The following is a 24,030-nucleotide window of genomic DNA, read 5'->3' as shown; positions in this document are numbered from 1 at the left end:
TCTCAAACTGATGTGGAAATAGAATCATAGAATCACAGAATCGAAGAGTTGGAAGGGACCGAGTGTCATCTAGTCCAACCCCCTGCAATGCAGGACTAGGCAGCTGGCACATAGGGGGGTGGCACCCACGACATTGGCATTATCAGCCCCACACTGTAACCAGCTGAGCTAACTGGATGGCCTCGAATGTGGAGAACTGAACTTAAGACTGGAAAAGTGAGAACCTGAGAGAAACTGAAGGTGACTGATTAGCCCATACCTAGGCAGGCCAGGAGGCAAGAAGGCTTGTAAGGAACTTTGGGATCCAGAAAACAAAGCAGGAAAGATAAGACTGGGCTGTCAAGGTCTATGCTAAATTGAAAGGGAGAATGTGTTGTGGAGCAACTGGTTTTACATAGGTTGGGGCTGGAGTAGCCAACATGGTGAGTCCAGATGTTGCTGGACTACAACTCTAATCAACCGCAGCCAGCATAGCCAATGGTCAGGGATGATGTGGGTTGTAGTCCAAAACATATGGAGGCACCATGTTGATTACCAGTATGTCCGGGTTGAAGATACCAGCAGTTAAAAGTGTTGCAGACTGCGGGTGGATCCAACTAATGTATCCTGTTAGCACAAGGATTTCTGCCTGAGCAGTGGAATTTCCCCCCTGTGCATGACACATGCCCTGCCAAATCTGCTCCAGAGGATCGGGGGAGTTTCTTGAACAGATGTAGGGGGCTATGCAGGGAGGTCCTATGGCACAAGTGGAGATCATTGCAGTGATGGGACCATAACTGAATGTTGCATTGGGTAAAACTCTGTGACTTAGAGTAGCATAACTGCAGTTTCCCTACTGTAGTATTGACATGTGCTATATAACCTATAACTCCTTCATGTAGCTGTGCAGCTATTTGCTTCTCTCTTCACAAATTTACACCTTTAATACCTGTTAGCACCTCATCTTGTATTTAGTGTGAACTATAACAAGGACAAAGAGGCCCAAAGGAAAACAAGGCATTTCCCAATGAGCCAGTGAAGGCTGCTAGATTTGCCTGACAAGACCGAGTCTGCACTGCTGCAAAAGCCCCCACGACGATGTGATGGTGATCTTGTGCCTGAGCTTTGCTGGCTCTTCGTTTTTCAGCCCCTGGAACTTGGACCAAAGTTCACCAGCCCACCCTGGTAAGACCAATATCAGGATCCTCCTGACCCACTCTTAAGTGCCTTGCCCACTGCTGAACTGAGGCTGATGCTTTTGGCTAGTGAAATATTCTGTTCTATTGCACATGGAGCAAATAGAGCAGCCTCCAAAGAGGGAAGAGTCAGATGCCTGTGCGGGGAGAGAGAAGAAGGTAGTGTGCGAGAAAAACACCAAGTGTCAAGGGGAAAAAGAGAGGGAGAGGTGGACTTTGCATCCCCATGATAAGTAGAGATGGATGGCATGTACAAGAGACAGGGATAAACAATACAGAAGGTGGAGGGAAGAGAAGGAGGTGGGAGATACAGAAAGCATGAATCAGTTTCCTGATTAGGAAGGAGAGCTGTATGCATTAGAATTTGCCACACAAAATGTCCGCCCTAGGCCTTTCACGATAATAGACTGTAGAGCACGGGTGTCAAACACAAGGCCCGCGGGCCGAATCCGGCCCGCCAGACCTCGTCATGTGGCCCGTGTAGCCGCCGCCGGCTGCCAGCCTTCACCTTTTATTCTCGTTTTTTTTTTTTTGGACACAAGAAAGCCGCCTCTTCAGCGCATGCGCGGCAGCCTACAAGCCAGAGAACGTCTGCCCTCTAGCGGCGCCGGCCGTTCTACACAGGAAACCTCCACTTTACATGCATTCAGGAAACAGATACAGATATAGTCCTACAGATACAACCGGCCCTTTGAGGGTGACCAAACTGCTGATGCGGCCCCCGATGAATTTGAGTTTGACACCCCTGCTGTAGAGGTAGCCAACATGGTGCCCTTCAGATGTGGTTGAACTACAGCTCCCATGATCCCCAGCCAGTATGACCGGTGGTCAAGAATGTTGAGAATTGTAGTCCCAAAAACATCTGGAGGGTACCACATTGGCTACCTGCAATCTACTGTAAGAAATGAATCAGAACAATTTTAATAAGCAGAGAAATCCCCAAGGCCCAGAAAGTCTGAATGTCTCACTTGCAAGAAACCCCTTTTTGCTTCTCTCTCCACCAGAGTCTTCCAAGGAGAAGCAGAGCCGTAGCTAGGTGATCTTGCACCCCTGGCAGAACCATCCAGATTGCGCCCCCTACCCATGGGCAAATTAGTTCTTCTTTCCACCTCTCCTCCAACCTGCCCCCTTCAATTCACCCTCTATTTAAAATATTTTCTTATGAGGCAATAATTGATATTTTTATTTATAGAGACATATTTATGGACATATTTTTAGCTGATTTTGTGCCCCCCCCCTCGCCTGCACCCCTGGCAGGGGCCCACCTCATCACCCCATAGCTATGGCCCTGAGGAGAAGGAGACCTGTACCACAGAACTGGTTGCCAGTAAATTGTGGGTGTCCAGTGTTAAATATTCTGGATTACCTACAAGTAATATAGTACATGCTTCGTAGAGACAAACTCTCTCTGAGTGCCTACTACTCGTAGTAGGTACTAGTACATGCTATTCTGAGAAGGCTCTTCTGTAGTAGCCTTTGAGACTGCCAGCCCAACTTTGGGCGTTTCGTTGCCTCAGTGCCTTTGGCTCTCAACAGATAGAGCTATACTGTGAAAAGTTATGGCCCTGCAACCAAAGCCACAAATATTTGGAAATATCCAAACGAGACGAGCACGTTCTAGGAGACCTAACTTTGCTTCCATCTCATCCCAAATCAATCGCAAGCATTAGTTCCCCAAACCATGCCGAGGCCACCCATGGACTCACTCATACACATGAACTCAGTGCACCCATGTGGCATGTTTATCAACGCCAAAGGAACGGGCAGAGCCCCAAAGCTGGTGCCAGTCTTAAGTGATTATGTAAATATATTTCCAGCCCACTACTGACCACAGGAGTTTGGATTCCTTCCTTTAAATGTGGCAATGTTAAAACACACAGCAGCCTTTTATATTTGTTAAATATGTGCAATGTCAAGCATTTAGGCCTTCAGTCTACGGTGGGTCCCTTTCAAAGAACTGGAAAGATGGAAGTGACGCGGACAGAGGTAGACCATCCAGGCATGCGTGCCATAAGGTGGTAGGGCTGTGTACATACATAGCCTTTGAGACACACAGGGGCCTGTCTTTGCACTGAGCTTTGTACATAGCAGTTTGCAATCATGCAGATCTTTGTGTGACAGCATCATCTAATATTCAGGTTGCCTGTACACATGGGTAGGCACGTTTCAGTCTATTGTACAGTGATGTTCTCTAATCCCCTCCCCGCAAATAGTGTTTCCACAGAGCTTTTTAAAGAATATACGATATATGCTTAGACTGAAAATTGAGAGGGTGTAAGAAGCATGTTAGTTCATTCTCTCCCGTCTTCTCCCCGGCCTTTTTAGCTGTAATTTCCTAATTGTTTTCTAAATTTCTGGTGAATAACCTTTTGGGGGTCGTTGCACACTGAGACCGATTGTCCCATCACCTCAGTGCGTAGCCCACAAGTCCTCCTAGATGTTTTATCGTGTTTTTAATTGTCTGTTGGGAGGCACCCAGAGTGGATGAGGAAACCCAGGCAGATGGGTGGGGTATAAATAATATACTGTTATTGTTATATGCACACACATACGTATACTTGAAATCTTTCGAAAGAGAGGAATTGGAAAATGATATGTTGATATGCTGATGTATGGAATATATATATATCAGTATACATAGGCAGCTATGATACTGTACTGGTTCCTGTTTTTCATGTTTCATTCACAGACAAGTTAAACATGGTGAAGGGGAAATGACACAGCCCTGCAATGTCACTAGGTCTGCCCCATCAGGATGTTGAGAAAGCTCTCTCTGTGTACTCCTGTAGGCGACAAGCTTTGAGATGTATACTGTACAAGCTTTCCAGCAGAATGTACTTCAGGTTGACGAATAGTGTGGGAGAGGGATGACCCGGGGATGATGTACCCCTCAAAAGCTGCTTGCACCCACCACTGGATGCACAATATCGCCTAGTGCATGGGTAGGCAAACAAAGGCCCAGAGGCCGGATCCGGCCCAATCAGCATGTTTTTACATGAGTAGAATGTGTCCTTTTATTTAAAATGCATCTCTGGGTTATTTGTGGGGCATAGGAATTCGTCCCCCCCCCTTCAAAATATAGTCTGGCCCCCCACAAGGTCTGAGGGACAGTGGACCGGCCCCCTGCTGTTTGCTGACCCCTGGCCTAGTGTGTACATGCCTCAAAATGTACTGTGACACAGATTAAGTTATGGGCTTCAGGCGACAGAAATGGGTATAATTTGAAGATTCCGCAGGTCCGCTTTTCTTTATTGGTGTGTGTGTGTGTGTGTGTGAGCTGCCATCTTGGTTAGAGAGGCCTCCAAAGCAATCCATCCATCTGCGCTTGCGAGTACGAGTACACTTTAGTTGCTGGGTAGCATTAAGTGATTAACTAAGCAAACTTCTCCAAAGTAGCCAAAGATTACTGGGGCCAACAAACGCTCTGCTTTCATGTCATGGTGTTGGAATTGCAAGCCAACACTAATAATAGCATATTTCCAAGTAAATGAAGAACACGTCAATTTGTTTAAACCCTCATGTTCTCCTTGGCTACGTGTCTGAAAATCCAAAGTACAAGGAGAATTGTTGTTTAAATGCAAATGTATTTTTTGAGGGGGAATAGATCTGGTCCTAAGAGATGGTGTAAAGTCTAAACTTGACAATGGAAAGATCAGAACTATTTCAAAATAAAGATAAGTAATTGTTATCAACTTATCATAGAAAAGAGGCAACCAATTTCTGCATTTTTTTGGGGGGGGAATTCTGTTCCCTAGGCACTGATCCAGTTTACTGGGTCTCTCATGAATCATAATAAAATTGGATCCAGCTCCCTATTTGTGGTATGAACCTTATAGTTACAGTGCTGCACATGCACTCAATCAGAGCTGGGACATCACACGCTGTCAGAGGCTCCTGACTTCTCTGAGCCATAATGTGTTTCTAGGGTTTTAATCTGGGTTTCCTTTTGATGAGAGAACACAGGAGATATACACTGTGTTTCTAATAGCTTATTTTACTTACAAATATATACGTAGAGTGGAGATGGGCAGGGGAAGCCACAACTCTCTCACATTCCCTCATCTCGTTCGGGTCACTTCCAAATTACAAACTGCTTTTTCATCACAAAGAGACACTTGGCTCCCTGATGTCAAGAGGAGTGATGTCGCCTTCCCTAAGCTCTGGTGGCTTTCTCATTCCAACTCCTTGAAAGAGTTGTCCAGCTATCAAGAGACCACTTCCACAAAAGAACCTGCAGCAGCAAAGAGTTTAAATATTTCTCCTTCTCATGCAACTTGAAAACAGTTTTCTTCCCCAGATGAGTGAAAGTGAGCTACTTTTTAAAACTACATCCTAACTAGATTTATCAAAGGTCAGATAATATTGCTTTGGTGGACAGCTGTAGCTTGCAGGCTGCCAGTTGGCCAATCCAGTCCTAGAATATTGCATCAGATGGTGGATGATTTCTGCTTTCCAAACAAGGGAGGCTCCAAAAGAACAAAGGCATGGGCATGCTGACTTGTGGGAAAATCAAGATTGAAAAGCTAGTGCAGAGACTTCATTATTTATTTGTTTGATTGTTTATTTTACTGGCATCTACACCTTGCCTGTTAGCCAAAAAGGCTCTTAGAGCAGCTAAAAAAATAAAAAATAAAACGGTTCTAAGACACTCCCTGTCCTCTTGCTCACAATCTAAATTTCACACCCACACTTGAATTTAAAACACTCTCATACCACCTTAACAGTGCTAAAGAATTCTGGGAACTTATGGCTTGCCTGTCTTAAGATACTTTGGATCTTCCGGCGCCTTTCCTCAACCCAGCTGGAATGGTTTCCCCCCAATCCAGCAGGATGTTTGTCATTCAGCAATTGTATATTCTTTGCTTTTCCTTAAAAGAAATTTGCGAGAGTCTCGAAAGTCCTCTGGAAACGCCACAAGCCTTTGGCCTCAAGCAGATGTGCAAATGGCTGCCAGAACCAGATGTCGTTTGACTCAAATGGAAAGTTTGGAACTGGGACTAGGACATAAGAATGGCAGAGAGTCAGCGACTTCCTGGCCAGGGACCTGCTCCACTTAAGAGACTCACAGAATATAAGCTGTGGCTGAAAGACAAAAGCTCCTGATAAATTGCTGCTTCCTTCATGAGAAGATCGAGCCATAGAACGGACCTTCTGCAAGCAGGAGAAGATGGGGAATCTTCAGGTGCTGCTGTTTGCAACCCTGGTCTTGACAGCCCTCTTCTGTTGTGATGGAGGTAAGGGAATATATATGAGACCCCCTAGCCATGATTTTTTCATCAACATTCAAAACTGACGGAGTCCTGGGGAGAGGAGGACAACCTATCTCAGTCTTACGTTTTAGGAACAGAATCACTTTCCTCAAAGCCACTTTAAACCTGGCAGTGTGGTTGCCATTAGGAACACATCTGCATGGAAGTCCCACTCTTATAAAACTGAGGTTCAGGCCAATTTATTAGCCACAGCATAGAAGCAGGCAGAGAGGGGCTCACATAGCTTGGTGTTTTTGTGTGTGGCCACCACAGTGCTAGAATAATGGGTGAAGTGGACTTCCAATTAAGATTGTCAAATTTACATCGTATCTTTATATTGGTTTGATACCAGTTACACTGTTATGGCTTCCTCACCCCTCATGAACCCTGGAAAATGTAGTTTAGTGAGGGGACTGGGAATTACCTTGCCACTTTGTAAGCAATTCTGGAAGCCAATTATTATTATTATTATTATTATTATTATTGTTATTGTTATTGTTATTGTTATTATTCTGCAGAGGAGGATAAGAATGTTTTAAACAAATAAATTATCCGAGGATAGGTATATTACTCACAAATTGCTCAAATACATATATGAGAACCCATAAACACTGACATGTGTGTAAGTCCTCCCCTTTGAATAATTCCTGGATAATACAGAAGCAAGCCTGAGTTAAGGGTTATTTTCCTCAGTTTACACTTGACTGATGGGGGAAATAGGGGTGGAAAGGAAGGGAGGAGGAAGACCACAAGACTGCCAGGTGTCTTACACCATCTGGTCTATATTTTTCAGATATGAACAGGCCCTTGGATGAAGGTAAGAAGCTGACGAGAGCAAAAAACTCTCAAGGGCATCTCTGTCCTTTTTTGTACACAATACTTGGTTGGAGGACTGCATTGCAAAATTCAGAGAAATGTGAATTTTGAAGGGCAGCTGAATGGAGGATAGAGGGATGTGTGAATGTGTGTAGAAATGAGCCTAGGGTGCAAAAGTAAAATTAGCATTTATTGCTCCACCCACTTTTGCCTCTGGCTCTGCCCATCACTGGGATACGGCCTCTGGAAGATTGCCCAACAGAGAATGTGGCCCCTGGACTGGAAAAGGTTCCCCACTCCTAGCTCAGGATCTTGGCTTGCCCTTTCCATCCTTCTGGGCTTGCTAAAAGTTCATTAGGGAAAAGCCTCTTCTGGCTCTCTTGAAGTCCCCGCTGGCCTCACACATGGAGGCAGATTATGATGAATAATATTGCTTTGAGGCTCACATTCCCCAGAGAGGCAAATAAAATGGAGGGCGTTTACAAGGAAGCCTGTGTTTTCTGGCACCGCTTAAAGTGATTTTATTTATTTTTTTATTAAAAAAATTAGGTGCCATAAGATACCTGGCATGAGCTCAATTTCCTAATTATTCCCCCAGTGAATAAGCCCCCTGTTAGCAAGGCAGCTGGATACTTCCTTGCCTGTTAGTCTGGCTAAAAGACTGAGAAAGAAACCTCGGGAAAGGTTGCCATGTTAGTCTGCTGAAGCAAAGACAGCAGAAATGTCTTTTGGTCACATCCAGACCACGCATTTAAAGCTCATGTCTCCCCTCAAAGTTTCCTGGGAACTGTAGTTTTCTCCTCATGGAGCTACAATTCCCAGGATTCTTTCCACGTGCTTTAAACATATGGTGTGTGGATGCGACCGATTGTGACATAAGTTCTCCTGGCTTAGAAGCCTCTTTGTCAGATACCACCTGATGAACGTCTGTAAGCGCTTCAGCTGCACTAGGCCTGCTAGTCTTTTGAGCCCTGAAGTTGAAGTTGCTGCAAGATTCTTTGCTGTTTTAGGAAAGAAACCACAGACAACTCAAAGCACCATTGAATTAAACAAAAAAATTGACCAATGGCTTTGAGAAATTTGCAAACTCCAAATGATATCCTGCTAATCTATAATAGCAAGATCACACAAACTGCGGAGGGGCACTACTGGTTCATGATGAGTACTCATAGGCAACTAACAGCTTCGTTTCCAGAACTGATGGGAAATCTTCCATTCATAAGCCACTACCTGAGACGTGTGAGAGGTATTGTGGCACAAATGATGAGCTGGATGGGCAGCAAAAGGCTGCTCTGGGGCCGGCCCTGCCATTAGGGAGAATGAGGTGGCCACCACAGGCAGCTGGTTTTGGGTGTCATGGAAGGGCAGCAAATTGTCAGTTGTTTCCTTTATGATCGCTGCAATTATACTACCAGGGAGGGGTGTTTTTTTGGGGGGGGGGTTTGCCTCAGGTGCCAAAATAACTTGACTGATCTTGGGTGCAAAATGGCATGAGTTGAGGCAGGAAAGGCATAATTTGCTGCTCTGCCTCAGGCAGCAGAATGTCTCGGGCTGGTCCTGGGCAATATTTGAAATGAAACCCCAGAGTTATCTAAACCAGGTGTCTTCAACCTCTTTCGGACCCAGGACCCACTTTTATCCCAAACATGCATTTGGGAACCCATTAATCTTTTACCACATATTTGCATGGTGGTCATTGTTATGTACTGAAGTTCTCACCCTGGGCCAGCAGGGGGATACTGTAGATAGTTTTATGCAAATAAGGGATCGAAAGTGACGTTCAGTGATTGGATAGTTTTAGAAAGTTGTTACAGTAACGTTGTACTGGAGCTCTATATAAGCAGGTTGGCTGAACCCTTCAGTTCAGTTCTGTTCTGGCCTATGAATAAACAAGAGCTGTTTGAAGAATCGCTGTGTCGTCTGATATGTTCACCCACAACTTAACAGTGGTCCTCCTGTTGTGACCCACCCTGGATCAGGCCATGACCCACCAGTTGAAGACCAGTGAGCATTCCTATAGAGGAGCAGGGAACCTCAGGTCCAGGGGCCTAATGTCCCCCCCCCCCCGAGTATGTCTACATGGCCTTCCCCAGCCCCACCTCCTTTTCCAAGGCCACATTCCTCACGGATCCTGTTTCTCACCCTCCTTGAATGTTTTTGCCTGTCTAAAATGAGACTCCTTGAACTCAATACTCTCTGTTTTCTCATTCCGTAACATTCTGCGTTCATAACAGGGGTTAAGATCAGTCGAGAAACTGCCAATGCCTTTGTGAGAAGGCAGAAGAGGTCTTCTCTGTATTATGAAAGGTAAGAGTAAGAGTCTTCTGGGTTTAATATTGATGTCCATAATTACTAATTTGTGGTTGTAGCCAACCGAGTTACACTCAGAGTAGACCTACTGAAATCAGTAGACTTGGCTAACTGAAGTTCATTTATTTCAGTGGGTTTTACTCTGAGTATACCTCCGCTGGGTACAATACTTGGAAAATAGATGCACATGGTTCATGAGGGGGAAATGAGATATGAGCCTATGCAACACCACAGGGTCACTAACAAGGGACTGCAGCAGATTCTTACAGAAAACAAGTGGGCCCCTCTTTCTTCAAGAAGCCCCAGGAAAGGGGGTGGTGGTGTGGGGAGAGTCCCAAGAGACTTGAAGCTCTGAGGGGTAAACTACAGTTTCTTTTTTGTGTGTCTATGGGAATGTGCTTAAAATGTATGGTTGGTGCATAGCCTAATTCACCAATTGTATACAGTGGTACCTCAGGTTACATACGCTTCAGGTTACATACGCTTCAGGTTACAGACTCCATTAACCCAGAAATAGTTAAGTTCAGGTTAAGAACTTTGCTTCAGGATGAGAACAGAAATCGTGCTCCGGCGGCGCAGCAGCAGCAGGAGGCCCCATTAGCTAAAGTGATGCTTCAGGTTAAGAACAGTTTCAGGTTAAGTACGGACCTCTGGAACGAACTAAGCACTTAACCTGAGGTATCACTGTACATTGTGGATAAAGTGAAATGGAGTGCCCAGTACTGAACTGGGTTCTCGGGAAACTGGCTTCATGCTGTGCAGCCTGAATCGAAGAATTTGCATGAGGGAACGCCTCATGTTTGTGGCTTCTTCCTCCCTCTGTTCTCCAGGTACTACGAAAGGTTCAAAACCCCAATGGAGATGAAGCAAGAGCAGTGTGAAAGCCACCCCCTCTGCGACTACTACTCGGAAGTAGTGGGATTCCAGACAGCCTACCGCTATTTCTTTGGAAACTGAAGAAGAGGGGGCATCTCCTGTTCTCACCTGGCTGGGACAGAGGCTGAGATTAAAAGCAATTGGGATGGGGGTAGGGGTGGGCAGAAGGAGCACAGAATAAAAAGGGCAATCAGACTGGTTTCCCTTCTCTAGCAAAACCTAATAACTATCTTTCCACTTTGCAGACAGGAAATCACAAGCAGATAGAGGCTTCTCTTTGCAAGGAGCATGTCTAGGAATAATCAAATGCCAACACTTGTTGGAAAGTAACCAGCATTCCATGCTAAGGGGGTGGGGGCAAGCAAGGATAAATTGGTTAGTAAGCACAAAAGTCTACCAAGCTGACAATCATTTCTGGGGCTGGTTCTCTTGTGAACACCTTGAAGCATCTTCAGCATACTGCAGAGGTGCCCTGTCAAAATTTATCACTGTTCCAATTTTGGCATTGAAAAAGGGAATTTGGGGAGGGGGCCAAAAAAATAATAATTGGAAAGCACTCCAAACCCTTTCATTTGGGCTAGCTTTTTTGCTGCTTGCAGCCCCAATTGGCTTCTGCCATGAAAGGAACATCATTGGTCTTCTTCCATTCAGAACCAGGAGGCTGGTCACGTAACCAATCAGAATTGTTCAGTGATGATATCACAGAGGGCAGACAAAACTGTTCAGAGTGAAGGCATTGCCCAGAAGCTTTGTTTGCTCTCAGTGACGTTGTTGCTTAGCTCAACTGATTGGCTACATGACAACCTCACCGTTTCAGGGAAGAAGGCTGCTTGAAACAGAATGGCATAGAGGCAATATCTTACTGGAGTGCAACAGGGACATTGCTGCTTGTAGTTTTTGACAAATATTCTACTGAACATCTGAATAAGTTAATCAGAGAATAGCGTTCAAAAAATGATAATGTCTGGCTCTTTCCTATTTCCTGTATATAAGTGTCTAATAGACAAATACATTACCATTACATGTGTTCAGTGCTTTTTTTCTAAAGAATGTTTAGGTACTCTCATTTTCACTGAAGAAAATCACCATTTTATTGTTAGAATCAGGAAAAATAAATACAGTAAATGGAAAAAAGTACAAAGATTCACAAAATGAATCTTTTCATTTTGCCCCCCCTGCCCCCCCCCCTGAAAAAAGCACTGCATGTGTTTGATTAGGACTTGGAACCACTGGTTAAATGCCCATCCCTAGTACTTTTTATCCTTGAGAAGACTGATGTAAAACTAAATTTTTCGGTTACCTGATTCATTGTTGCTGTTCTGCTGCCATCATATGGTGATTTCGGTTAATGACTAAGGTAGCAGCCCAAAATGAAGATATAATTTTAGAGTTGGAGCGGTTTCCTGCAATTTCTAATTCAAGCTGTTTTGGAGAGCTTGGCAGGAAATTTAGGAGCACGTTTCCCAAGACATTATATTTTAGTTTTCCTTTGCACAACATGATTGCCACTTGCTAGCGTTCAATGTAGAATTTCTGAAACAAGTAGATTAATTGCCTTAATGTTCATTACATTCCAATCAAGGTATGTTAGTTAGTGACAATATCTATCGAGCCATCTCTTTGAAAGTTGCAGTTCATTACTCACCTATGCTGAGCAGCAATTTCTAATACTTAAGTTGCTTTTCAAGGCACCAGTGAAACCATCGCTTAATTAAAAGGCAATTATGAACATGGATGAATAATGAATCAGTCTATTTCTGGTCCATGTCACATTCATATGTGTTCACTCGTCATCAGTCAATTCTGTTCTGCTTTCACATTAATCTGCATTTTTTAAAAAAAATTGCACCAACAGGATTGTATGCAAATACATATTTAAATGTGTATTTCTAAGCATGTTCCCTCTCAAAATATGAATTTTAATAAATTTTTGAAGCACAAGCTATGTCACGTCATTTGGAGGAATCCAAAATCCAATGGATAAAGTACCTTCTCATTCACCTATCAGTACAGGAGGTGCAAAGCACATCAGTTCCTATCAGAATTTGTGGACATCAATTTTCTCAAGTATCCCTATACGCAACTGCCCTAGTAAGAGTACTAGGGTCCCTTTGCTTTCTTGGAGTACTGGACAATCTTCATTCCATACTTTACACTGCCCAAGAGAAATTTATCCTAAAGCATGTTAGTACAGTGTTTTTGATGCCTTTCATTCCTTAGGATTACTTTAAAGAATGGAGCTAGTATAGATTGCTGGTTTAGATTATATCTAGGAACCTAGGAAACTCGCTTATGCCATATAGAAGGATAAGCCTTACTGAAGAAGAACCAGCATGGCTTCCACAAGGGTAAGTCCTGTCTAACTAATTAGAGAATCACAGAAGGGAGTTGGAAGGGTTCACAAGGGTGATCTGTTTGGGGGCTGAATAAACCCCACTAGAGATGTGATCTTCTCAAGATGTTCCAGGAGGCCTGACACGATGTCCTGATGTCATGGCTGAGATGTCACAAAGAGCCAGGGGCGGAGCCGAACACCCTCTGAATATTGAGGGGCCCCACCCTCCTAAAACACATTGCCCCCCGAAAGTGCCTCACCCCCAGGAGCTGGCACCTTTGTCCCCCACTTATGTGCATCCCTACATTTCTTTCTGGCTGACACTGATATTACAGTGGTACCTCGGTTTAAGAACAGTCCTGTTTCAAAACGATTCGGTTTACGAACTCTGCAAAACCAGAAGTAGTGTCCCAGTTTGCAAACTTTACCTCAGTCTAAGAACAGAATTCGAATGGTGGAAGGGCACCAACGGCAGAAGGACTCATTATGGAAAACGTGCCTCAGTTTAAGAACGGTTTCGGTTTAAGAACGGACTTCCGGAACGGATTAAGTTCATAAACTGAGGTACCACTGTACTGGAAAAGGCTATGTATAAATCTAAAACATGTATCATAAAAGTATTTTATACAAGTTTTTATTTTTTTAAGCTGCAGAGTTTTCTTCAGATATTTAGCCATTTACATATTGACCTAGTTGTACCTAGTTTAGATTGCTAAACTAAAAATCTAAGCTTGTGCCTCTTTTGAGTACTACAATCTAGAAAAGCTTAAGTGTACCTAGTTTGTCCTTCTTAATGCAGTGCTCAAATATTTACATTAAAAATGCTGTGGAAGGAAGTGCAGATGCCGTAATCAGAAACTGTCCCTTTATTATTTGCGCAACTTCCCTGCCATGTAAACAGAAGCGGTTTTCTACCAGCTGGGCAATCAGCTTCAGGTTCACTGCAACTTATCAACTATCAATGTGATATACTCTTCAGCTGTCTTCACAGTCCTCTGGAATTTTTCGCAAGCTGGCTTCAAGATCTTCACAGCGTCTTCGAGGGTGCTTGCCGCTAATTCAACCGTTTTACTAGGTGGCTGTCCTTTAAAAGCTACCCGCATGAAGTTAGTAAGTGAGAAAGCCGTGTTAATGACTGGTTGGCTCTGAGTCCTTGTTCGTGTGGCTGTTGCTATTGCTGCAGCTGCTGCATGGGATGAGGTGGGGCAGGCGTCTGAAAGCGCTTTGGCAATTTCTTCGTTAGTCATGAGAAGGTCACCCACTCTGAGAGAGAGAACAGGACTGCTTGTTAAATCCCGAATGGCGGCGTCTAGTATCTCGGGGAGATTGCCATTTTTCAGTAGTGCTGCTGAAACGGGACCGCTGATATTGTCAATAACTCCCTTATATTTCCCATAAAGGTCCTTTATCAGCTTGATTTTTTCATTTGTGGAGGTGGAAGGCAACACAATACTGGAATACAGTGGAAGGCCGACTTTTTGCTTGATATCCTGATCTTTGGCCTCCACTTTTTCCTGCATCTCTTTCAGAGCACTCATCAGAAGCTGAAGGTTTTCTTTGATGCTCAAGTTTTCCCTTACTGTAATGATGGCTAGGTCAGTTCCCAGAAACTGGTTGAGCATCCGGAAGGCGATGTTGGTGGAAGAAACAAACATGTAGACACAGTCGTACAAGTTGCGGCTGGCATTGAGTAGCCTTTCCTCACCCTTCTGTGCACCGAACTTGCCCAGCATTTCCAAAAAGGGAGATATCACACTGAAATACAAACCAAAGTATGCTCAGCAGAAGAAAGTCAACAAAGCTGTTATATTCAACTTTTGTCCTGGGAAAAACTATGGAAGGAAGATTTGAAATTTACCAGCGTGATGTTTGTTGGAGGAACACTATATGAAAATGATGTATAGATGGTACTTAACACCAGTAAAATTAGCAAAGATGTATAGAACTGCTTCTAAAGTATGTTGGAAATGTAAAGAGAAAGAAGGCATGTTCTACCATATGTGGTGGATGTGCAAAGTAACAAAAGCATTCTGGGAAAGGATATATAATGAACTGAAGAAAATGTTTAAAATAACATTTGTGGAAAAAATCAGAGGCTTTTCTATTAGGTATCTTAGATACAGAGATTCTGAGAGAGCAGAAAAGACTTTTCATGTATGCGATGACAGCAGCGAGAATACCACTGGTCCAGAAATGGAAAGAGGATGAAGTTCCAACCAGAGAAGAGTGGCTGATGAAGATGATGGTCTATGCTGAAATGGCGAAATTGACCGGGACAATCAGAGACCAGGATGAGAAGAAGTTTAAGAAAGTATGGGGAAAATCTATAATGTATTTAAGAGAAAACTGTAAACAACTAAAAACTTTGGCAGGATTAGAGTAATATAATATACAAAATACAATGGAAAAACAATAAATAATATTTTTAACAAATTAGAAAAAAAAGGATAGGCTGAAAGAAATAGGGATTGACAACGAAAACCAGAAAAGGGTGGTGGGAAGTCAGGGGATTCTGAGAATCCAAAATGTGATGGTGAATGGTATGTTTAAATTGAAATATGTTATGTAATTAAAAATATTTTTTTAAAAAGCTGTTATGTCAGCCATGTATCTCCAAAAATCTCATGAACAGCACTTGCCGTATTTTTTGCACCATAACACTCACTTTTTTCCTCCTAGAAAGTATGGGGAAATGTCTGTGCGTGTTATGGAGCGAATGCCTACGGATGGCAGGGGGGATGCAGTTGTGAGCAGAGGATCCATGGTTCCCCTTCCTTCCCTCCTCCGTGGCTCGCTTTGAAACAGCAAAGCGGGAGAAGAGCCGCTGAGTGGGGAGGAGAGAGGGACAGAGCGCCTGCTTGCTTTAAAGGAGCAAAGCGGGAGAGGATAGGAGCCGCTTACACGAGTGTAAGCGGCTCCTGTCTGGTTGGCTCCTTTAAAGCAAGCAGGCTCTCTGTCCCTCTCTCCTCCCCACTCAGCTCGCTAAATAGCATTATTAGCAGCATCCTTCTCCACACACCCCATGTGTGCTCCTTGTCCCTTGAGTGCTTTTCCTTCCCTCCCCACTTAAAACGTGGTTACAAAGCACGGATCCACATGGATCCTCAGGAGTTTTGCACTGGGTCACCCCAAATTCACCATCAGATCACATAGCATGTCCATGGCTACATCTTGCACCAAAAAAATCACGCACCCACTGTTGCCTGGGGTCGCAGTGGTGCAAAAACGTGGTTACAAAGCATGGATCCACATGGATCCTAGGATTTTTGCATTGGGCTACTCCAAACTCACTGTCAGATCACATTGTTTTGGGCTACTCCAAACACACTGTCAGATCTGTGGCCACAGCATGAACCACAAAAATCATACATCCACTGTTTCGTTTAGAATATTTTTTTTCTTGTTTTCCTCCTCTAAAAACTATGTGCGTGTTATGGTCTGGTGCGTGTTATAGAGCGAAAAATACGGTAATTTAAAAAGTCAAGAGTGAAGCAAAATCTACTATTATACAGCTACTAATAGGTACATAAAATATTTCTGAAAACCTATTTCTATATTTGGAGCCCATGGAATATATTCTATTGGAATATATAGTTGTATAAATTGTTGAACTGTTGGTTGGCTGCTTCCGCATCTACTTTAGCTTCTGCTCTGCTCCTCTTGCTCACCTCAGTATTTCTTAGTACAACTACTGTTTAAACGTTTCTTTAGTGTCAGCTGCCAACAGTATGCCTAAAAGACTTAGATTGTATAGAGAAATCCCCCCACTTATGCACAATCGACTCACAAACAACCTCGTATATGCGCAGTGCTGGGAGATTGATTGATTGATTGATCGATCAATCAATCAATCAATCAATCAATCAAACAAACAAACAATTCAAACCCGGAAATGGCAGGAGAGAGCTGGAAAGTCCTTGTGGCTTGTTAGGAGCCCCTCCCCAGAGCCTGAAGAGGATGTCAGTGAGCCCAAAGTCCAAAACAAAGGTTTTTACTGTGTGTGTGTGTTTTTTAAAAAAAGAATTTATGGGCTCTAAAATGGCGCACGAGAGCTCCTGCTGTTGCCTGCTACCCTGCTCCACAGCTGTTGGGCAGGAAGCTGTATTGCAGCGGGCTCAGAGGCACTGTTCCCTGTCCTTTCTGGCCATCTGGAGGCAAAGGTACAGTGTAAAAGAAAAAGGTACGGTACTGTATTTTGGATGCCTCTTAAATCACCCCAGTTCTCTGCTCCAAAGTGGCTCCTCACTTCCATGCATTTCACAAGTGTGCGTGGGGGCCCGGAACGTAACCCCAACGTAAGTGGGGAGTCTCCTCTATTAGATGGCCAGTGTAGGGATGGGGAGAGGTGTAATGAACTGATAATGGGGAAAGGGTTTTGGAAAAGATCAAGTAGCAATGAAGGCCTGAAGGAATGCCAGGAAAGGCTTGTGATCTCAAACCACGGCACCCATCTGCCACTGCCTGCATACCTTCCCTGTCCTGTGGATTGCGCTCTCAGCAACTAAACTCCCTGTGATTATTATTTTTTTACTTTGAACTAGCAATTATAGAACAAACTGGAAACAGCGCCAGCCCTGAATCTGGCCTTTGGTTTAATATTGAAATGCATTCCCGCATGCCGGCCATTCTTTTGTCAGAAGATGAAAATGGGGGTTGTTTTCACAGTGGAGGCCTCTAGTGCTGCTGAGGCCGTTTCTTTTCCACAATCAGATGTCAATGGAATTAAAATGGAGATCCTGTGTAGCATGTTATACAGTGATACTTTTAACTAAGAATGCCCTTCTCCACAACCAAGATCTACTCACATGCAAGTGCCATTCAGCAAAGTTTCTTGTTATTGCTTCCTGAAAGCTTTCTGTTTACTATTTTGCTATAATGGAAAGAGAAAACAAAATGGGAAAAGTCCATCAATTTAGCACCCCCACCTCCTGTGGAACGGAAGCTCACCAAATAAACATTTCAGCACTAATCCGCCAGCCCTGTTGACCAAATAAGCAATAAAATGTGCTGAACTTGCAAACTGAAAGCTTTAAACTTAAAGGAACAGTTTGGGCTGGTAGTTATAAAGACAAAAGTCCAAGTTTAGGGATGTGTGAGCTGGAAGCAAGAAGCAGCAGAAGCCAGAGAGAGAAAGAGAGAGAGACAGACAGATAGAGAGACACGCAGAGAGAGGTACTTGTTTTCTGCTTGAATCTAAGGCTGCTGCTTGGGTCGGTAATGCTGTGAGCCCCTCCACTGTAGGCTCAAAATAAATGTGCCAGCTTAAGGATGCTTTTTTATAATGTGTTTCATTTAATCTGTAGTTTGGTCTTGCTCAACATCAGAAATGTATCACGAGTTAGAAATCCCGGCTGAATTCACATTTTGACAGCTTCTGAAAAATACTCTCGGTGGACCTGCAGACTGATTCTATGAGTTTCTGCCTACTAAGTAAGTCAGTGGCACAATGAGTGTGGCCTTGTGACCCCCTAATGCTGAGCTAGCATTGCAAGGCCAGGAAGCTGCATCAGAAGTAGGAGTCAGCATTCACCTACCATCAACAGGCAGAGCCCAAAATAGGATGGCACTCTGCACAAACCCTCAAGCTAATTGTGTCTCGCCGACATGTGAGAAGAGAACTTTATAAACAATTTGTATTGCATGGGTGCAGTTGGGCAAGGCGTGATGCTGATGGGTACTGAGATGGTGGGAAACTGATAATAAGGATTTGGATATTTAGTGATGGTTATTAACTGAACCCAGCATTCAGCTAAGAAGACAAGTCTCATTTGATGGTAAAATTGGCAGAGTCCTCACGGCTGACAAGAAGGGGTGAGTTTCCATTTAATTTGCCTACTTGTCTCCACTTGCTGGGAATCCAGTCATTTATTTATTTATTAAAAATGTTTATATACCAGTGTACCATTTTAAAAAATGTATCACAGTGGTTCACAACAATACAAAAATGATGTCAAAACATTTTCACTCTAGCAGTGAAGGGATAAAACCTCTAGGACCTTGGTAGGTAAAGGGACCCCTGACCATTAGGCCCAGTCTTGACCGACTCTGGGGTTGCGGCGCTCATCTCGCTTTATTGGCCGAGGGAGGTGGCGTACAGCTTCCGGGTCATGTGGCCAGCATGACTAAGCTGCTTCTGGCGAACCAGAGCGGCACACGGAAACGCCGTTTACCTTCCCGCCGGAGTGGTACCTATTTATCTACTTGCATTTTGAGGCTGTGGCTAAATGTGGCTGCATTGGGAAATGCTTAAAAACTGCCCTGTACCTTGTCATTCTCCGATTACCAGCCAGCAACTTGGTGCTGCCCAGCACAAATGGGAACAGACTTGAGGCAGCCACTGTAGTCATCTTAGGGGGAGCTCTTCTGTTTCTGCCACTTCAACCCTGAAATTCCCCACTGGTAGCAGATGAAGCTCCCGCATGGTGAAAATGTAGACAACATACCAAATGGTGTCATGGGCCGCCTATTGGTGCCTCTAGCTCTGCAAGGGAATTCTTGTAGACACAACTTGCTGAATAATAAATATAATCTTCCTCTTTCAGAATAAAATGAAAAGCCCAACAACATGCCTATCCTTGTGTGACCAAGTGCAAAATCTGCCCAGCGGGTGGTGCTGTGTGGTTGCGTTGCAACAAGAATCCATGAAGAAGAACTGAAGAACACAGGACACTTGGGATTAATGTATCAAGTAAGTCTGCATTGGAGGGGAGCGGGTGGCACTGTGGGTTAAACCACAGAGCCTAGGGCTTGCCGATCGGAAGGTCAGCGGTTCGAATCCCCGCGGCGGGGTGAGGTCCCGTTGCTCGGTTCCTGCTCCTGCCAACCTAGCAATTTGAAAGCACGTCAACGTGCAAGTAGATAAATAGGTACCGCTCCGGCGGGAAAGTAAACGGCATTTCCGTGTGCTGCTCTGGTTCACCAGAAGCGGCTTAGTCATGCTGGTCACATGACCCGGAAGCTGTACGCTGGCTCCATCGGCCAGTAAAGCGAGATGAGCGAGCAAACCCAGAGTTATCCGCGACTGGACCCCCCCCCCCCTCCATAGAAGGACCCTTTTGCCTTTCTCTTCTTCATCAGTCTGCTACAGAATTTCTTTGTGTTCTGCTAAAGGAGATTATGGTCACTGATTTGATTTTTGTTAACTTTATCGTTAGTAATTACTAAAGTACAATCAAAGCCAACAGCAAAAGCAGACCAATAACACCTCCTACCCTCCCAATTTTTAAAAAAATTGCTGGTGAGGAAAAAGAAAGGTCTTAATACCAGTGCAAAGATGATCACACTTAACATAGAAAAAGTAAAAAAGAATCAACTGAAGTAGCAATGGCATGCACATTGCTTTAATAATTTTGAGTTGGCTTCCTGTTTTATCAGTTAGTGGTCTCCCAATATTTTATTTACGAGTATTTTTATTGTACTTCTGCTCCTTGAGTTTATCATCCCTAACCACAATTCCGAATGCTCACAGCAGAACTACTTTCCTCTTCTATAATCAGCTCATCTTTGCAGAATGAGCCTCAGTGACCTTCTCTACCCAAACAATCCACAAAGACGCCAGGATGTGATTGCTCTGCACCAGGAACTGCTTGACTGCATGCAGCTGAATTTTAAGGCTACCGATGAACTAATCGGAGCACTGAATGAACATCTGGGAGCCAAGATTGCGCACGTTAAAATGAAAGAGGGCGGCACCATCAAAGAGAACTGTGACATCATCATCCGAGCCATGACTGATATTCAGCAAGAGGTATGGAAGTTTGATAAAGAAATAAAGGAAAAGCTAGAGCCACTGATGTACCGAAAGCTTTATGATATCAAGGAGCCTGAGTTGGAAAAAATTGCAATAGCTCACAGGATTGTATCTGTTATTCTTGGAGAGGCTACTGCATCTGCAGGTATAGTAGCTGTAAAATTGGTGTGTTCGAATATTGTAACTGTTACTGTTAACAAACTAGTTGCTCTACTTGCTCAGATTGGGTTATCTGTTCTGGGAGGCATTGCCATTAGTGCTCTGGGGCTGGGTATCGACATAATTCTTCATGCTATATTGGGAGCAGTGGAAAGAGATCACCTTGTAGCATGCATTGAGAGCTATGAGCAGCATCTGGCAGAATTTAAGGAAGCCTCGCAGATTTATCATTGTTCCATTACAGAAGTCAGTGCAATGGTGAAAGACAAAGCTAAATTAGGAATATCTGGGGATGTTCCTACACACTGGTGATTACACGAAACGTATTCTAATATGACTGATAAGAACTTTCCTTTTTAATACGGCTTGTTCGTTTTTGCAATTAGCAATATAGAAAGAAAGAGTTTGGTGGTGAATAACCTGTTAAAGACAAAAGACCCTTGTAGATAAGCAGTAACTGAAAGGTGTAGGTTTCTGCAGGTATGTGACATGAGCGAATGCTCTAACGGCACAAACTTAACCATGTTTACTCAGAAGTTAAGTCCCATTGAACTCAGTGGGGATTCCTTCTGGATAAGTGGGGTTGGGATTGTAGCCTTTGATTGCAATCCTAATGGCTCCTCCCTTTCAGTGGGGATTTGTAGAAAAAGCATACACAAATCCACTGTACAACAATTGCATACTAGAAATCAAGATGTAATTATGCAGTTTATCCTTTTCCATGTGAATCAAGCTTGGTAATGTGGAAAATATTGAAAACATGCTTTGCGTTATTGAGTTTTGCATATTATGAAATACAATTTGAAATAGCACAATATATAACTGAATATGTGTTTTCTCAAATAAATGCATTTGCCTGTGTTTTTTTCTCTATTCTATCTGTGCATGTTACATCTCAAATCAGCATAGGGCCAATAAGAAAATATTTTATGAGTTGTAGGTGGGGTCAGTGTAGATGGTACCCTGTGCCCAACCTGTGGTCCTGTGTGGGTGGGTAGGTGGTGTGGGATAGACTGTATAAGAGCAAGCTTGCCAAATCAGTTCCATTATTAAAGCCATGGCTTTGTAATCTCTTGGTATTTTTCCTGCCTTATAACTTCCTTTCCTTTCTTTGTCTTACTTTCTTATTATTAACTGAGCCTTGGTGGGAACATTTTGGTAAAAGCAAATTTGACTATATTAGTATGCACATCTGCCTCATACACTTCTGGACTGGTGAACCACTGTGAAACAAAACATCCTAGGAGGAATACAATTAAAATAGATATTAAGAAGTCCCAACCAAACCTGCCATTCAGCTTACAGTATTATGAAGAAAAAGTCCGATGGAGAAGGACTAGGCAAGGGCACTTCATCTTGGTGTAGGACTATCAGTTGCTGTAAAATGGTGACATCACAGAGGCTGTGAGGTGGGTAGTCTTGCATGATACAAAGAATGTGACAATGACATCATAGGCTCAAGCAGAGGAGCCAGAAAACATGAAACACATTATATTAAAATGATGCAGACTAAACAGAAAATTCTTTTTCTAGGCTGTACATGCCCAGCTCCCATAGCTTAGACTTTATCATCATGCTTGTTAAATTCAGTTTCAAGGTACAATATTTTCAACAAAAGACACAAGAAGGCCATTTTTCAAGGGGATATTAAGAGGGAGCAAAATTTCTTTATCCACTTCAACTTTCATAATTTTATAAATATCCAGGCTTCTGTAATCCGAGATACCACTCACTGTACTTGGAAGTAATTGACATTGCTATCAATGGGACTTGCAACAAAATGTACTTAGGGTAATGTTTATAAGTCAAACTTCTGTACTGCCAGGAGTCATGTTTTATATAAAGCATTTTTAATGCTCTTTCGATATATGTTATGATATGATGATATGATATGATCTGAACTGAACTGTGTCTTCTTCCCTCTAAAAAGCATTGTGTGATTGAACCTTGCAGTATAAAGTTATTTCTGAGCTTGTGCAAGAAAAGGACTTGGAAGAATTTATTTCTAGGACTGGCAGGCGAGCGCCCCCTCTCGGCCTTCTGTGGTATAACGGACTTCTAGACCAAAAATGGCGCCCTCCCTCTCCCGGCACCTTCTTTCAGTGTTGCCTAGCGATTATGAGAAACCTAAACCATAGAGATGCAGACCTTGGGAGGTCTGAAGGACAAACCGGTCTTGAGCACCTCTGAGCTCAGGCGAACCGGAAAGAGAGATTTGCGGGCGGTACCGTTACCATAGAGACGGGGGGAAGTATACGGTCTCAGTCCTATACAGACACTTCTGGTCTGATATTGATCACCTTTCCACTTTACAGTAATTCTAAATACAAAGTACCAAAGAGACGCCGCAGCCTGGAGCGTCTAGTAACAAGGACAAGTATAGAGATAGGAAAATAGTCGGAAATCACACAGAAAGAAAAAAACCTTAAGATTCCCTTTGACGTTTCCACATCCCAGGATGTAAATAAGAACTGCCTATATAAAATAATAAAGAAATCGAGGATTTTAGCGTACTTGAGAAGCCGGAGTCCACTCAGAAAGAAGTAGTTCTTGCTTTAAGTTAGGACTTACTTTGTGAGAAAAACGTGACTGCTGTCGGGGGAGTTTGTATAAACTGCAGACCACTGTTCCCATGATACTGTGGCTGAGATAGGGTTTCTTTACTTTTTGGGGGGTACAAAGTAGTATACTGTCAATCGAGCATGTCAGAAGCTAGTTTGATTTTCCAGCTCCAAATCCCCCACGCTTAACACCTCTCGGGTTGCAGCAAACGGTAAAACTACACAGGGATAGCGAACATGGTGCCTTCGAGGTTTTCTTGAACTCCAACTCCCAGCAGCCCCAGCCAGCATTGCCGGCGGTCAAACGTACTCCAACAACACTTCGCCGGTTCCAAATGGCGACCCCTGGGACGTCACTCACAACTTGCAGCCCAAAGCTCAGTTGGTGCAAAGCCTTGTGCTGTATTTGTTCGCATGCATGTAAGATACCCGCAAAGTGCAGGCGGGGAGAGGAAGGGAGCACTGACTTCCGAAGTGCCATAATCTCCAGTTTACCTCTCCAAAGAGTTAAGTTTTTGTCATTTGTAGAACCCGAGATACGAGGCAAAATGGACAGCTGCTGCTCTTATTTTCGTGTGAGAAATCCACTGCTCCCCTTTTTAGTGCTTTATTTCCCCCCCCCAAAAAAAATTCCTACAGACGCCCATACTGATGGCTGTATCACTGGGCGGTTGCCTCAGGCGACAGCTGAGGGGAAGGAGGAAGCAGTATGAGTTGCATATATTTCCAGTTTTCCACGCCAGGCAAAATTGTTCCTTTTTAACCAGAACTTTGGTTGATTTCATTGAATCCTATGCCC

General features: G+C 43.6%; 3 protein-coding genes across 10 annotated transcripts; 2 read left to right on the top strand and 1 right to left on the bottom strand.

Moving 5' to 3' along the window:
• The first annotated feature begins 6,026 nt into the window (after nt 1-6,026).
• Nucleotides 6,027-12,367, top strand: LOC308457450 (osteocalcin-like). The gene is made up of 4 exons (XM_080971294.1): nt 6,027-6,409; nt 7,218-7,241; nt 9,475-9,547; nt 10,381-12,367. Exons 1-4 carry the CDS (start codon nt 6,343-6,345, stop codon nt 10,505-10,507), a joined length of 291 nt encoding a protein of 96 aa, XP_080827420.1. The 5' UTR covers nt 6,027-6,342; the 3' UTR covers nt 10,508-12,367.
• A 1,241-nt stretch (nt 12,368-13,608) lies between these two features.
• On the bottom strand, nt 13,609-22,110 carry LOC308457439 (uncharacterized protein C12orf60). 4 transcript variants are annotated; one of them, XM_080971278.1, is made up of 3 exons: nt 21,974-22,067; nt 17,567-17,631; nt 13,609-14,516 (listed from the first exon to the last, which is right to left on the bottom strand). In XM_080971278.1, the coding sequence occupies exon 3, from the start codon at nt 14,492-14,494 to the stop codon at nt 13,700-13,702; it is 795 nt and encodes a 264-aa protein (XP_080827404.1). In that variant the 5' UTR covers nt 14,495-14,516; nt 17,567-17,631; nt 21,974-22,067; the 3' UTR covers nt 13,609-13,699. The 4 variants fall into 4 exon arrangements, with proteins under 4 accessions (XP_080827404.1, XP_080827405.1, XP_080827402.1 ...); XM_080971279.1 differs by lacking the exon at nt 21,974-22,067 and adding an exon at nt 19,026-19,136; XM_080971276.1 differs by lacking the exon at nt 17,567-17,631 and having other exon boundaries at nt 21,974-22,110.
• On the top strand, nt 16,719-21,531 carry SMCO3 (single-pass membrane protein with coiled-coil domains 3; the record flags this gene model as incomplete). Of its 5 annotated transcripts, XM_080971273.1 has the most annotated exons (4): nt 16,848-16,941; nt 18,065-18,572; nt 19,304-19,442; nt 20,230-21,531. In XM_080971273.1, the coding sequence occupies one exon, from the start codon at nt 20,272-20,274 to the stop codon at nt 20,980-20,982; it is 711 nt and encodes a 236-aa protein (XP_080827399.1). In that variant the 3' UTR covers nt 20,983-21,531. The 5 variants fall into 5 exon arrangements, with proteins under 5 accessions (XP_080827397.1, XP_080827399.1, XP_080827400.1 ...); XM_080971274.1 differs by lacking the exon at nt 16,848-16,941 and having other exon boundaries at nt 17,639-18,572; nt 20,233-21,531; XM_080971275.1 differs by lacking the exon at nt 16,848-16,941 and having other exon boundaries at nt 17,639-18,572; nt 19,304-19,449; nt 20,271-21,531.
• Nucleotides 22,111-24,030: the final 1,920 nt, after the last annotated feature.

This window comes from Podarcis pityusensis (genome assembly GCF_964106645.2).
Source record: "Podarcis pityusensis genome assembly, chromosome: 10".
Lineage (NCBI taxonomy): Eukaryota > Metazoa > Chordata > Lepidosauria > Squamata > Lacertidae > Podarcis > Podarcis pityusensis.
This window is presented reverse-complemented; position numbering and strand designations above follow the sequence as displayed.